Here is a 16,429-nt window from a genome sequence, read left to right on the forward strand (position 1 = left end):
CAAGGACCCAAAATGACATATTTAAAAACCAATGGAAGGAATATTTGAAAATATCTGAAATCCTGGGATGTTACAACAGTCGCATGAGGCCTCTGATTTTTAGAGACTTCCAAATTTAGGGACAATTGTATAGTTATTATATTTGTATTTTCATAAAATGAATTTTTCTATGTTATTATTTAATAAAATTAGCAATGTCGGCTTGCTATATACACAATGTAACATTGGTTGCAATCTTTAAGTAACTTTAATTGTGAAAAAACTCAACCAAATCAAAAGTCAAAATCTTACCATAAATTCTATAATTTATCAATAATTTAAGGAAAATATTTATATTAATATATATATATATATATATATATATATATATATATATATATATATATATATATGTGTGTGTGTGTGTGTGTGTTTCTAATATAAGTTCTAGAAAACGTTATAGCTTTTTACAAAACTCACCAAAAAGATCAACCTCTAACAAACCTAATAGAAATGCCAGCAAATCGTCGGTGTTGCTCGTCTCTTTGTTGTCTTGAATTGTGATATCTAGCAGAGTCGCTAGTCATCGATTTGTCCTTCTCTAAGTCATCTATATGATTCCTTGACTATAGGTTGGTATCTTTTATCTCTTTAAATTTCTCAACTCCTAACTGTGCTTGTCTGCTTTCTTTCCCAGGCTAAATTTTCATTCTTATTTGAATGATTTATTTGTGAATTCATAATAAATTTAATGAATAATGGAATAGATAAAGTAAATAAACAATGTTCTTGGTTTGTTTTTTTGTAGAGTATAGTGTTTTCTGAATTATGTTTATCAGTCTATCACTATAACATTCCATTTTCACAACAAAAATTTTTATTTTTAAATAAGGTAAAACTTCACATTTATAAATCTAAGTTAAGAAACCATTTGTTCCATAATACAATTGTTTGAAAATAAGAGTAATACAATAACAAAGAGCTCCTAATGCTACAGATGAGTGTGTACAATCACATCTTTACCTTCCCACAATCGCCAATGGTACTTGCAAAACATTTATAAACAACTAAGTAAGCATAAAGCTTAGTGAGTTCCCATAAAATACCACTCACCACAATATACATATAACGCATGCACACAAACCCACATTATTTTGACTATATTTCCCCTGGCCCACAGTCTCCCGATTAGATTTCCCCTCTCATGCCTACAGCTTACAATTGGCCCACACCTAGTATTCTGGCCTACAACACAAAGTAGGACGGCCTCAACCTGACCCACGACAATATGTCGACACATACACACACAGACACACACACTCACAAATATATATATATACACACACACAGACACACACACACAAATATATATATATATATATATATATATATATATATATATATATATATATATATATAATATGACATGCAACCAAGTAAACACATAAGCACATGCAACTATCTACACAAGTCTACCTATCTAACAACTCACTACCAGATACAAGGCCTCTTCCAATACACTACACTACTATCGACGAATCTCTAAGGAATGCATAACTATACGTAACTAGAGGTGAGATAGATATCCGAACAAATGATCCTACTCGAGAGCCACAACTAAACAAGGAACGGGCAAGAAAGCCTAGATCAAGAGTTCTCAAGCTATTGTACGTGACTACATAAAACTCCTAGGGCACTCCATTAGATGATTACCAACCTATGGATACTCTAACCAGCATACCACTACTCCTACATCCTAACACAAAAGTATATATATTGTAACATACAAGGGTACACAATACAATCTAGGTTGTCGATATTGGTGCCTTCGCCTACGAGTATAGTGAGGAAACTTACCTGAATTAGAGACCCAAAATGACACAGTAACACTTCAACTCCTCTTGATTATCCGACTCGCGAATCGACTACAGCATTCAAAGACAACCTCAGTCAACAACTTAATTCATCCAAGTTCGACCAAAAGTCAAACTGATCAAATACCAATAGTCAACAATCAACAAACATGCTTGCCACAATGTGGAGCTCCTTTTCACACGTCATGGCCTTCTTGGGACAAAACAGCTGACTGACAGACCCTTGCCACACCATGGCTACCTCTTAACTATGACGTGGACACATCAATACAACAGAGTCGGAAATCAGACAAATGCCACGTCATGGAAACCCCTTTGCCATGTCGTGGGCACCATCAGAAGGCCAAAATCTTCATTAAGTGCTTAACACTTATGGATCTGAACCCAAAATCAGATCTGCTTCTTTCGAATGACTTAATGGATAAAGTTTCCCACTTTATCCACTAGGACTCCATTCTAAGGCTAGATCCACAATCCTAAGTCCATTAAGTCCTTAATGAAGCTATAAATTGAATGTAACAACCCGGAATTTCCAGGTATCTATTGTGGAATTATTTATGAAAATTGTGAGTGGACTCGGCGAGTTGGAGCTCAAACTCGCCGAGTAGGATCGCAGATTTGGGCACGGGTTCGCGTCCGGACTCGACGAGTCCAAGAGTGGACTTGGCGAGTCCACGTTGTGTGGTGAAACCCTAATTTCCGGGAATTGAGACCTATTTAAAGGGACTTATGGCCATCATTTGTGCTCACCCAACCCTTAGAGAGAAACCCTTGAGTGCTTGAACGTTTTGAGAGAGTAAGGAAGCATTCTTGACCTTGTGTGTGTCATTTAGCAAAGAAGGAGAAGATTCTAGGCAAGAGGAAGCAAAGGAGGTTGCTATTTCGTGGATTTGAAACTTAGATCATCAATCTAGAGGTATGATTTCGGTTTATCCTCAGTTTTGTGAAGTATTATGGGATCTAGGGTTTCTTATGGACATTTATGGGATGATTTGATGCCAAATAGTTCCCTTCTTGTGTTGAGGCTCTGGATCTGGATCCATAGAGGTCCAGAGAGCCACACTCATCAAGCTTTATGTATAGCAATGGAGTTTATGACCTTGTGTTGTAGTATTTGAGTCAAAAACCTCATATATCGTCATATAGAGATTGTATGTGCATCAAGATTGTGCTTTACGTGCTAAATAAGCTTGGAAGGACTGGATCTATAGGTTAATGGACTGGATCTGACCTTATGAGCAAGTTTGAGTCATTGCATGGCACGGACTTGCCGAGTCCGAAGAACAGACTCGGCGAGTAGTATGAATAATACCCGACACACAGCGAGTGCTCTTGCTGAGTAGGGGAGGTTCGACTCAGTGAGTCAGGCGGAATCATAGTGGACAGGTGGACTGAGTCAAGCTGAACTCGGCGAGTTGAGTCGTGGTGGCCCCACGACTCATGCCAGGTGGAACTCGTCGAGTTAAGAGAATACTCGACATCTCAAGGGAGGATTTCAGGGAAGTCAGTATATACGCTCAGACTCGCCGAGTCGCTATAGTGCACTCGCCGAGTCTGGTTAAAGTTGACCGTTGACCGTTGACCAGCGTTGACCTAAGTTGACTTGTTAAAGAGTAGTCAATCTTAGTTGGGAAAGTGTTAATTAGAGATGTATTGTGATTTAGGAGGACTATAGCTCGGGAGATGAAGCACTAGTGATTTCAGGATTCACGACTTACCGAGACGCGCAAGGTGAGTCTTCTCACTATACTTTACCTTGAGTAGGTAACCAGAGTTATGTGATAGGGTGTTTGTATGCTATGTATGTTATGTGTTGTACTGCATTATTTCTATGTGATTTATGTTGTGCATGTTTACAGAGTTAGAACCTGAGGGTTCACAGAGTTTGGGTGCATGGACCCACAGAGTTATAGCCTCGAGTGGTTAATATGTGTTATATGTGGTGTTTTGGGGAACTCACTAAGCTTTGTGCTTACAGTGTTTGATGTTATTGTTTCAGGTACTAGTGACGACCGTGGGAAGGCGCCGGCTTGATCCATACACATGCACGGAGTTTATACATTTGTGATCTTGGGATTTTGTATTTACTTGAATTGGATAATTAATTATGGTTGTTTTATGAATATTAAATGAATTATGTTTTATAAAAATTTGAAAAAAATTTCTTTGAAATTTACGGTGTTACAATTTGGTATAGAGCCTTGGTTTGAGGGATTCGGGTACACCTTCAGGAGTATTTGAACTCAAACTGATGATTTGGAAAATATTTTCAAAAGAAAATTTAACTTTTCTAAGAGTAAAAGATTTTTAGATAAATTCAAGGAAGAAACGTGTGTACGATCAGTCAGCGCCCGAACAGTGATTTCCTAAAATACCCTTATATTATATGTTTATGATGTATTCTCTTGCTAGAGTAGGCTAGGTATTCTTATTAGGACTAGAGTGCCCTGATTTGTGATGCCTTAGCCTAGGGAGTTGTGAGCTGCTATGAGATGCTTGAGATCGACTAGGTAGCAGCGAGGAGCTTATGAGAGATCTGTTAGAGAGTGATAGAGTACTTGGGATTTGGGATCCGAAGAGGAGGATTTGGGGTGTGTACTGAGACGGTGTGGACAGTAGTATTGGGCCCGTACTACTGAAAGCACCGGGGCGGTGCACGGTCCAAGTAGGAATCTTCGGAATACCAAGAATCAAGGAGGGATGGGTTGTCGAGTGTGAGTATGATCTAGCGGATTCTAATTTATCGTATGTTGTATTTCAGAGGTTGATCATGGTGAGGACACGTCATATGCCGGAGGGTGTCGGGGCTAGTGATGAGGAGATCAGACAGATCATTCATGAGGAGGTGGTTGCGGTCATCAGGGCAGAGATACCAGAGATGTTCGGGTCTATTAAGACCGCGCTGATCGAGACTTTCGACGAGCGTTATGCCGCTCTTTCTGAGGCTGTGTTTGCAGCGGCCACTGCAGCTGTTGCTGCTGCTAGGCCGCAGGGTGGTGACGTGATGCTATCCCGGGAGTTTAGCAACACGAAACCACTGAAGTTTGATGGGACCCAGGACCCGGTGGCGGCCATGAGATGGATTTCTGATATAGAGGGGTGTTTCTTCACTTGCTCATCTCCTGAGCATTTGAGAGAACGGTTTGCGCTGAACCAGCTTCGCTTGGGAGCGAAGGACTGGTGGAGGTTTGTCACAACACACTTTTCGCCTACTGAGCTTGCGGCACTAACCTGGGAGAGGTTCACTGCCATGTTCCGAGATGAGTATGTTCCCCAAGTGGAGAGGGAGCGTTTGGCCCAGGAGTTTCTGACCCTCAAGCAGGGAACTGAGTCTGTTACGGTGATCACCAGAATGTTTCACGAGAGGGCGATGTTCTACCCTGAGCACGTGTCCACTGAGCAGGCACGTATGAGTTGATATTTGAGTATTTTGAGACGGGAAATCCGGGAGTTCGTGGTGAACTCCTTATACCGGACATTTGCCAAGCTTCAGGAAAATGCCCGGAAGAGGGAGATTAAGCTGGAGACCCAGGCTAGGGAGGAGGCTGAGTCTCATGGGAGGGATCGGCGACCGGTACAATTCCAGCCGGCAGCCAAGCGGGCCAAGCCCGCTGATCCCAAATTAGGGAGCCAGAAGGGCCGCACTTGTGGAAAGTGTGGCAAGGGTCATGATGGAGTGTGTAGAGCGGGATCTTGCTACAAATGTAGCAAGGAGGGGCATATGGCCAAGGACTCCCCCAAGGGGTTTGCAGTATGTTTTCACTGCAACCAGATCGGACACCGGAAGGTGGAGTGTCCGCAGTTGCGGGGATCAGCTCAGGGAGCTTCCCCTGCCGCCATCAGAGCTACCAGGAGTGGGCCAGTGAAGGCCTAGGCGCCGAGGGCACGTGGGAGAGCATTTCACTTGACCGGGGAGGAGGTCCGCGCAGCGCTCGATGTCGTGGCTGGTATGTATTATTTCGTGTATTTATTATAATGTTGAAATATTATGCTTATATCATGTTATGCGTAGGTACTTTTCTTGTAAATTATGTACCTGCCTTGGTATTATTTGACTCGGGTGCAAGTCGGTCCTTTGTATCTTTGGCTTTTAGTCAGCACATCAGTGTTAGTCGCGAGGCGCTGAGTTGGCCCCTGAGAGTTTCTATAGCTGACGAGAAGGCGATATATGCCACGGAGGTGATCCGTGGGTGCATGCTCGAGATTTTCGGTGTTGAGTTCCCGATTGATTTGGTTCCTATTGCCATGGGGGATGTTTGTGTCATCGTGGGCATGGACTGGTTGAGCAAGTTTGGTGCGGTTATCGACTATGAGTGGCAGCTAGTGACCATACGAGACCCTAGTGGGGGAGTTCTTACAGTGTACGGCGAGGGTACCCGTTTTGGATCAGCATTTTGTTCAGCCGCTAGGGTGAGGCAGTGTTTACAGCAGGGCTGTAAGGGTTTTGTGGCGTACGTGTCAGATGTGCAGGTTGATTCCAGGAGGCCGAGGTCGGTAGAGGAGGTTCCTATAGTGCATGAGTTCCCGGATGTCTTTCCAGAGGAGTTTTCGGGGGTGCCTCTCGTGAGGCAAGTAGAGTTCGGTATTGATTTGGTCCCGGGGGCCACGCCTATCGCTAAGGTGCCTTATCGTCTTGCACCTCTAGAGATGCAAGAGCTATCCTCGCAGCTTCAGGAGCTGCTGGGGAAAGGGCTAATTCGGCCGAGTAGCTCGCCGTGGGGAGCGCCCATTCTGTTTGTAAAGAAGAAGGATGGTTCACACCGGATGTGCATTGATTACCGGGAGTTGAACAAGCTGACAGTCAAGAACCGTTACCCGTTACTGAGGATCGACGATTTTTTCGACCAGTTGCAGGGAGCATCTTGGTTCTCCAAGATCGATTTGAGGTCTGGATACCATCAGGTGAGGGTATGAGATGAGGACGTCCAGAAGACAGCGTTTAGGACGCGTTATGGGCATTATGAGTTTGTGGTGATGCCTTTCGGGCTCACCAATGCTCCAGCAGTGTTCATGGATCTCATGAACCGGGTATGCAGGCCGATGTTGGATCGGTCGGTGATCGTATTTATTGTTGACATTTTGGTATATTCGAGATCTAGGGAGCAGCATGAGGAGCATTTGAGGGAGATCCTCAGAGTTCTAAGATCGGAGAGGCTCTATTGCAAATTCTCCAAGTGTGATTTTTGGTTGCGAGAGGTCCAGTTCCTAGGACATCTTGTTAACCAGGATGGGATATTGGTCGATCCGGCCAAAGTGGAGGAAGTGATGAGTTGGGAGGTGCCGAGGGCACCCTCCGAGATCAGGAGTTTTCTAGGGTTGGCCGGTTATTATCGGAGATTTATCAGGGATTTCTCTAAGATCGCAGTGCCACTCACTAGGTTGACCCGAAAGGGTGTTGCTTTTTCATGGGATCCCGAGCAGCAGGCTTCCTTTGAGACGCTTCGCCAAAGGTTATGCGAGGCGCCGGTGTTAGCCCTTCCGGAGGGAATGGAGGACTTTGTTGTATACTGCGATGCATCGATTTTGGGGTTGGGGGCGGTACTGATGCAGAGAGGGCATGTGATAGCATATGCATCGAGGCAGTTGAAGCCTCATGAGTCGAGGTATCCCACCCATGACCTAGAGTTGGTGGCAGTGGTGTTTGCCCTCAAGATTTGGCACCATTATTTGTATGGGGTTTGATGTATGATATACACGGACCATACGAGTCTGAAGTATTTGATGGATCAGCCCAACCTAAATATGCGGCAGAGGAGGTGGTTGGATGTGGTTAAGGATTATGATTGTGAGATCCTGTACCATCCGGGCAAGGCTAATGTGGTAGCCGACACCCTGAGTCGCCGGGCAGAGAGTGCCCCGTTGCGAGGTGTATGTTTGCGTTTGACCGTGATGACTCCGGTGTTGGACACCATTCGAGGAGCACAGGCTGAGGCAGTAAGGTCGGAAAACCAGAAGAAAGAGCGAGTTGTTAGATTGGTATCAGAGTTTTTACCGATGGTCGGGGGCTTATGACTTTTCAGGGGCGTATTTGGGTACCGTTTGTGGGAGGTGCGCGTGTCATTTTGATGGAAGAGGCTCATCGGTCGAAATTCTCAATCCATCCCGAGGCCAGTAAGATGTATTTGGATTTGAGGAGGGAGTATTGGTGGCCCTGTATGAAGAGAGATGTTGCGTGGTTTGTCGAGAGGTGCTTAACTTACCGTAAGGTTAAGGCCGAACATCAGAGGCCGCATGGTAAGTTGCAGCCATTGGAGGTTCCCGAATGGAAGTGGGAACAGATAACCATGGATTTTATCACCAAATTGCCAACGACTGCTCGGGGAGTTGATGCAATTTGGGTGATTGTGGACAGGTTGACGAAGAGCGCTCACTTCCTTGCCATCAGTGAGAGTTCTTCCGCAGAGAAGTTAGCAGAGATTTATGTGAGGGATGTGGTATCTCGGCATGGGGTGCCGATCTCGATTGTCTCCGACCGGGATGTGCGTTTCACTTCCAGGTTCTGGAAGAAGTTCCATGAGGAGTTGGGTACTAGGCTGCATTTTAGTACTGCATATCACCCCCATACAGACGGACAGAGTGAGCGGACGATTCAAACCCTCGAGGACATGCTCCGAGCATGTGTATTGGATTTCGGGGGGGAGTTGGGATACGTATTTGCTGTTGGCCGAGTTTTCTTACAACAACAGCCATCATTCGAGCATCGGTATGCCACCCTTTGAGCTGTTGTACGGGAGGAAGTGTCGGACCCCCATTTGCTGGGGAGAAGTCGGGCAACGTGTTATGGGCAACACGAAGATAGTGCTTCAGACGACAGAGCAGATCCAGCAGGTCAGACAGAGGTTACTGACTTCTCAGAGTCGACAGAAGAGTTATGCGGACAGACGCCGGTCCGAACTTGAGTTCCAGGTCGGTGATTTTGTGCTCCTGAAGGTCTCTCCTTGGAAGGGAGTGTTCCGATTCAGGAAGAGGGGCAAGTTGGGGCCCCGATATATTGGACCATTTCGGGTAGTTGCGAGGGTAGGCAGGGTAGCCTATCGCTTGGATTTGCCAACAGAGTTGGGGTAGATTCATGACACTTTCCATGTGTCGCAATTGCGGAAGTGTATAGCCGATGAGTCGATAGTGGTTCCATTAGACGATATTCAGGTGGATGCGAGCCTGAATTATGCTGAGAGACCAGTGGCCATCAGAGATCGGAAAATCAAAGTTCTGAGGAACAAGGAGGTGCCTTTGGTCTTGGTCCAGTGGCAGCATCAGAAGGGATCCGAGATGACGTTGGAACCAGAGCGTGAGATGCGAGAGCAGCATCCGAAGTTATTTGCAGAGTGATACTTCGAGGGCGAAGTCTAGTTCTAGTGGGGGAGAATTATAACAGCCCAGAATTTCCAGGTATCGATTTTGGAATTATTTATGAAAATTGTGAGTGGACTCGGCGAGTTGGAGCTCAAACTCGCCGAGTAGGATCGCAGATTTGGGCACGGGTTCGCGTCCAGACTCGACGAGTCCAAGAGTGGACTCGGCGAGTCCATGTTGTGTGGTGAAACCCTAATTTCTGGGGTTTGAGGCCTATTTAAAGGGACTTATGGCCGTCATTTGTGCTCACCCAACCCTTAGAGGGAAACCCTTGAGTACTTGAACGTTTTGAGAGAGTAAGGAAGCATTCTTGACCTTGTGTGTGTCATTTACCAAAGAAGGAGAAGATTCTAGGCAAGAGGAAGCAAAGTAGGTTGCTATTTCGTGGATTTGAAGCTTAGATCATCAATCTAGAGGTATGATTTCGGTTTATCCTCGGTTTTGTGAAGTATTATGGGATCTAGGGTTTCTTATGGACATTTACGGGATGATTTGATGCCAAATAGTTCCCTTCTTGTGTTGAGGCTTTGGATCTGGATCCATAGAGGTCCAGAGAGCCTCACTCATCAAGCTTTATGTATAGCAATGGAGTTTATGACCTTGTGTTGTAGTATTTGAGTCAAAAACCTCATATATGGTCATATAGAGATTATATGTGCATCAAGATTGTGGCTTTACGTGCTAAATAAGCTTGGAAGGACTGGATCTATGGGTTAATGGACTGAATCTGGCCTTATGAGCAAGTTTGAGTCATTGCATGGCACGGACTCGCCGAGTCCGAAGAACAGACTCGGCGAGTAGTTTGAATAATACCCGACCACACAGCGAGTGCTCTTGCTGAGTAGGGGAGGTTCGACTCAGTGAGTCAGGGGGAATCAGAGTGGACAGGTGGACTGAGTCAAGCTGGACTCACCGAGTTGTTCTTGAGACTCGGCGAGTTGAGTCGTGGTGGCCCCACAACTCATGCCAGGTGGAACTCGTCGAGTTAAGCGAATACTCGACGTGTCAAGGGAGGATTTCAGGGAAGTCAGTATATACGCTCAGACTCGCCGAGTCGCTATAGTGCACTCGCCGAGTCTGGTCAAAGTTGACCGTTAACCGTTGACCAGCGTTGACCTAAGTTGACTTGTTAAAGAATAGTCAATCTTAGTTGGGAAAGTGTTAATTAGAGATGTATTGTGATTTAGGAGGACTGTAGCTCGGGAGATTGAGCACTAGTGATTTCAGGATTCACGACTTACCGAGACGCGCAAGGTGAGTTTTCTCACTATACTTTACCTTGAGTAGGTAACCAGAGTTATGTGATAGGGTGTTTGTATGCTATGTATGTTATGTGTTGTATTGCATTATTTCTATGTGATTTATGATGTGCATGTTTACAGAGTTAGAACCTAAGGGTTCACATAGTTTGGGTGCACGGACCCACAGAGTTATAGCCTCGAGTGGCTAATATGTGTTATATGTGGTATTTTGGGGAACTCACTAAGCTTTGTGCTTACAGTGTTTGATGTTATTGTTTCAGGTACTAGTGACAACCGCGGGAAGGTGCCGGCTTGATCCGTACACACGCACGGAGTTTATATATTTGTGATCTTGGGATTTTGTATTTACTTGAATTGGATAATTACTTATGGTTGTTTTATGAATATTAAATGAATTATGTTTTATAAAAATTTGAAAAAATTTGCTTTGAAATTTACGGTGTTACATTGAACATGAACACAAAATACACCAATCATGGTCCTTTTCTCACTTATCAAACCATAGTTGACCATAAGACGCCATCTACAAGCTTTGGAGTTCTTTAACTCCAAGAACATCTATGGAAGGGACCAAAACTACCCAAATATAACCTAGAACTTGAATCTAGAAGAAGAGATGTAAGGAATTAACTTTATACCTTCAATAACTTAGAAAACTGGAGAGAATGTTGGATCCAAACTTGCTTCTTGCTTCCTTGTAAACTTCCCTCTTCTCAAGCTTCACCAAAGATCCAAGAACAAAGCTCAAAATCAAGGAAATGGACTCTCAAACATGCATGGAGGCTAGGGTTTTGCATGGAAGGGTTGGAGGCTGAAGAGGATACCATAAACTTAAAGTTTAAGGGCTTAAATATGGTAGAAACCCTAAAACTTTATGGGCTTGGGCTGCACTAGCTGTCACGTTATGTCATTCTTATTGGCATGTTGTGGCAACCATCCAAAACGCGCATCCGATGTATTCCAGGCCGCGTCGTGGCAGTCCATCCACCATGTCGTGGCACCAAGTTTTCCCCAAAACTTTCCTCCTAATTCATTCAAGTTCTCAGCTGACCTACACGGGAATATAGGTGTTACAATCATTATGCTTTATTGCTTTAGCAGTATAATGTTTGGTATGTTCGCAGATTTTAGGATGGTGCTAGGGAGAATGGACTTCCCATTGTTTTGGCTTGTAATATTAATATAATATATTATAATACTTAAAAATATTAGAAAACAAGAATTTAATTTGATGCCCTAACTATTTTAAACATTATCTTCTTAACATATATATATATATATATATATATATATATATATATATATATAGTTAAGTTATTACCATTGAATTTTTATGTTAAGAAAAAGATGTTTCCAACTAGAAAATTTCAATCGGGTTCTTCTAAACGTAAAAGAAAACAAAAAAGAAGAACAATTTATTCATAGTGAAAGAGAATATACCAGTCAGTTTATCGCTAAATAAATACCGAATATCATGATAATGAAGAATCGGCTGTGGAAAAACATAGAGAAGATGAAACCGAATTATATGTGTCAAACACTTAATATGGATGAAATTCATGAAGCTGTGGAAGAATGTAGCGAAGAAGTTCATGATATTGTTGAAGAATCTAGAGAAGAAGAAATTAAAGTGCAAGTGCAGAAGATATGTCATGTGTAGATGAAGACATAACCACCTTGAATGGTAATGATAATAACAAATAAGATATTTCAGTGAACATTATCCTAGAAATTGGAATGTCTCATAAATGAAAACATCAAGACATGATGTCTGTAGTAGTGTATTTATAAGATATTTGTTAGAAACTTTGAGTTTTAAGTTTAGTTATAGCAAATTTATTTAATAATATTTTTTTAAAAAAATTTATGCGTGACTTTGATTTTCACACAAAGTCTCAAGAACGCCACTATTGCCTTTTAGTAAGGTCGATAGTGTAATATAATTAATATAGTATATGTGTACAATTATTACAATAATACATATAACAGTCTATTGTACTATATATACAACGTAAAATAAAGAAAATACACATTATTCAGTATATTAAACAATACCAATGTTTGGTAAGAGAGCGTTCTCATTTATTCTTTTGTCGGATCACGGATGACTATCAAATTTTCCTTTTTTTATTTTTTATTTATTATTATTATTTTTTTAAAAGACTTTTATAAGTACACGTAAAATATTATTCTTATTGTAATTCTGGAACAGGTGCCGTATGTGTTGCTAGAACCCTGATCCAAACTCGGATATGCATCTGCATTTTCTAAAATAAATGTAAGAGTATTTTTGCTTAATGTGACGCTTCTTTTATTTCTTTTTTGTAATGATATCTAAAAAAGCCATCTAACGATGATACACAACATGTTTTAAATTAGTGGATCCATTTAAAAAGGTCACCTTGTCAATTATGTTGAACAACAGGTAGTGATTTCAGGCTCTATGTAGGTTATTATCAGGAAATACTCCAGTACATATAATCTGCATTGCTTATTTAGTGTCCTACGTACGAGCATTCATGCAACAATGTTTACTGGCATTACTGCAACAATTGTACCTAAAACAGATAGAACCAAAAAGCAGAGCCTCATTCAGGACCATATATTATTGATCAAGGATCGAGCCCCATGGTCCTTAGTGGTCCACTTTCCCCTCAAAACGAGACAAGTCGACCTCATTTATGAAAATAATCTTATCATGGACTGGTTTCATAAAGAACTTAGTCGGATAACCTTCAACATAAGGAAAATTAAATGCTTCAAAATATGATTTAATCATGCAACTGTCAAAACTTGTAGAAACTGAAACCTACTTGTGGAACATAGAGTAACTGAAACTGTTTCTTTCATAGATTTTTATGGCGTCCATTGGTGGCCGCGACCATGGAGTCAGCTTCCACATCCTTTCTTGAACGACTCCGACCACGGTGCAAATGTTTTTCACAGTACTTGTAACCGATGACAACTTCTTTGCTACACCTCCATTTCTTTCCATCTGTTCTCTTACATCTTCCTGGTTCAGCTTCCATGCTGTTTTTATAGTTGTCATACAAACTACGATCGCATCCTGACCCTGTGATTTGCAAGTAGAGTTTATATGGGGAGAGTTATATGACACTGAATAGTTAAATATTACCTGTGAAAGAAGCGAGCACAGAGTTCCAAATAGGGAGGAGGAGATTAGAAGGAACAGGCAATCCAGCTTCCATGTATTTGTAGATTAGAGCTTGTAATTTGAGCTCCTCCATCTGCATAAAGGTGAACCCTGTGCCCCCATTCCTACCAAGAACACTCATATAGTTCGCATTTTGTTCAAGAAGAGATGATGAGTCTGCTGCTGAAGACGACGACCCTTCTACACCATTCATTACTCAACCCTCAACTACCCTCATTCATGTTGGAGTATCTGAGAGAAGATATATATAGAGAGAGTGTAATAATATTATTAGTATGTAAAATAGTATATTATTTGTCTTTGGAATATTAAATGGTGGGGTAGAGAAAACAAAAAACTGAAAATATCAGACTATAGTTTGGGAAGGATGTAAAAGCGGCGGTATTAGGGTGGTGGTTGGTTGTAAGGTGTCCACGCCACCACCAGCTTAATAGTATGGGGCTAAGACAAAATAATTGGCACATTTCATAAGGCGGCTGCCGACTGGTGGTTGCCGGTGGTAAATGATATAATTTAGCTTAGCTGAGGCTGTCACTCCCCGTGAGGGGGTGGTGCAGTGTTGCAACAGTGTCTCTCTTAATTTGACCCCCTCTTTATTGATGTTCCAGAGATGTCACGGTTCATACGTGAGTTTTTTAATTGACATGCGTTCCATAATCAGTTATTGGTCACAATTATTATGAGTGCACTTGATTAGATTAGATGAGATGATGTGTTACTTTATGATAATGACAAAGATGGTTTTTGAAAATTGATTTATTGATTTTTTTAAAATTTAATAAATCAAAAATAAGAGTTTAACAATCTTAAAAATACTTTTCAAATGATTTTTCTATTATTTATAAAAAAAACCTTAAGAATGACTTTTGAAAAATATGTAAAACTTGCTTTTGAAACTTCTTTTAGATCGTCTGTCATACATGCTACAAAAGGATATGTGGTAGACCTTGTCACATGTAATATTCCGAGATTCAGGTACTTCTAAATTTATCCCTATGATTTTATCATATGACAATTTAGTCCTTAAGTTCATGAGAATGAGTATGGATGAGCAAGGATCGGTTTGGGTTGAGTTTTGGCTAAAACCAAACCAAACACTAGAAAGTCGGTTTGTTCGGTTTTCAAACCAATATTGGTTCGGTTTTTGCATGGTTAGGTTTTTCAGTTTTCCGGTTTTGGTTTATGAGTTTTCGGTTTTAAACCGTGGGTTTATAAATTCCTATTTTTTTTTTCTAGTTTTTGGGTTCAAACCAATGAAAGTACATTGCGATAAATAATATTGTATCCATCTTAAATATACTAAAATAAATAGTACAGATTCTAGTATTCTAAAAGCATAAAAGTGTTCAAAAGATCAAAATCTAACACCATTAATAGTTTGTTAAAAATAAACATAATGTACTAAAGGGATAAAGTTTAAAGTCTAAAGTTAAAATGTACTGAAGGGATAAAGTCTAAAGTCTAAAATTAAAAGTTTAAATGTAATAAATAGTATATATGTGGGTTGGTTCGGTTTTTATGGACGGTTTTATACATCAAAACCGAACCAAACCATTATTTTTCGGTTTTTGTAAAACTCAAACCTAAACCGTCAGTTATTGCTTTGCATTCGGTTTTTTCGGTTTCAACTATTTTGGTTTTTTTTCGGTTTTTTGGTTTTTCAGTTTGATTTTTGCTCATCCCTAAGAATGAGACTTGAACTATTGTGGCAATTTCATAACTTGAGAAGGATGAGTAAGCTAAGCGTACATGAGGGTACGCTGAGCGTACTAGGGCGTACTCTTATATACGCGGGTCATACTCTTGTCAGGAGAAAACCCTAGTTTTTGGGTTTGGGTGGTATATAAGCATCATTATAGCTCATTTCTCCCCACCTTTTCAGCCTCCATACCCTTTGATTCGTTTTTGGAAAACCCTAGTCCATTAAGAGTGTATTTAAGCTAAATAGTGTGTTTTTGGTGTGCTTAAGGAATAAGGAGTTGCATCAAGGAGCTTAGAATTTTAAGCAAGCTTGTGGATCTTGGATCATTACCTTCCTAAGGAGCTCAGAAGGTAAAACATCTTCACCTTGATGCATTGTTTGATTAGATCTCATTTTCGGGTCCTTATGTTGTTCTTCTTGTCCCAAAGGTCCCATTTTTGTGCATGAGTGGTTATTATCGTTTTGAGCTGTCCTTCCGAACCCTAGGAGGAGTCCTTAGCAATAAAAATGAGGCCCCTTTAGCTAGTTTTGCTCCATTTATCTTGTAGAAGGTCTTAATGGATTAAGACCTTGTGTTAAGGACATTTTGGACGTGTAAAGTCATAAATTTGGGAACTTTATGACCCTAGTATGCCTCTGGACCTTGGATCTGATGTTTGGGCTTAAGTGTTGAAGTCATTAAGCACTTAATGAAGAAAATAGGGTTGCGAGGTTACGTCTCGTGTAGCTTGGAGCATGCCTCGCATACTAGGTCAGCCACCCCAATGGTGGTCTTCTGTATTGCTTCGCGTACGCTGAGCATACCTCCGGAGTACGCCCCACATACTTGCATGGATCAACCCATGCTTAGTTAACTCGTTTGGGTTGACTCGGTGGATTTATTGGTTTTGACCAGTCGACTCTGATTTTAACCAAGTTTTACCTTGAGGTTATTTTGAGTATTTTGGAATTCTTATGGAAATTTGTCATTTGATGAAATTGGGTATCGTGTAGAGAGTTGAGATTTAGATTCGGACCTCATCAATTCTATTCAGTTTGCAAGGTGAGTTTTTCTCACTGTACTTGTGGGTCGAAGGCACCAATG

General features: G+C 41.5%; 1 protein-coding gene across 4 annotated transcripts; it reads right to left on the minus strand.

The window, feature by feature from the left end:
• Positions 1 to 11,500: 11,500 nt before the first annotated feature.
• LOC144999672 (growth-regulating factor 12-like) lies at positions 11,501 to 13,946 on the minus strand. Of its 4 annotated transcripts, none has more exons than XM_078958799.1 (3): positions 13,605 to 13,946; positions 13,282 to 13,541; positions 11,501 to 11,519 (listed from the first exon to the last, which is right to left on the minus strand). In XM_078958799.1, exons 1-2 carry the CDS (start codon positions 13,834 to 13,836, stop codon positions 13,315 to 13,317), a joined length of 459 nt encoding a protein of 152 aa, XP_078814925.1. In that variant the 5' UTR covers positions 13,837 to 13,946; the 3' UTR covers positions 11,501 to 11,519; positions 13,282 to 13,314. The 4 variants fall into 4 exon arrangements, with proteins under 4 accessions (XP_078814925.1, XP_078814924.1, XP_078814923.1 ...); XM_078958798.1 differs by lacking the exon at positions 11,501 to 11,519 and adding an exon at positions 12,898 to 13,026; XM_078958797.1 differs by lacking the exon at positions 11,501 to 11,519 and adding an exon at positions 13,039 to 13,201 and having other exon boundaries at positions 13,605 to 13,944.
• Between the last annotated feature and the right edge of the window lie 2,483 nt (positions 13,947 to 16,429).

The sequence above is a fragment of the Lactuca saligna genome, chromosome 6 (assembly GCF_052625555.1).
Source record: "Lactuca saligna cultivar CGN05327 chromosome 6, ASM5262555v1, whole genome shotgun sequence".
NCBI lineage: Eukaryota > Viridiplantae > Streptophyta > Magnoliopsida > Asterales > Asteraceae > Lactuca > Lactuca saligna.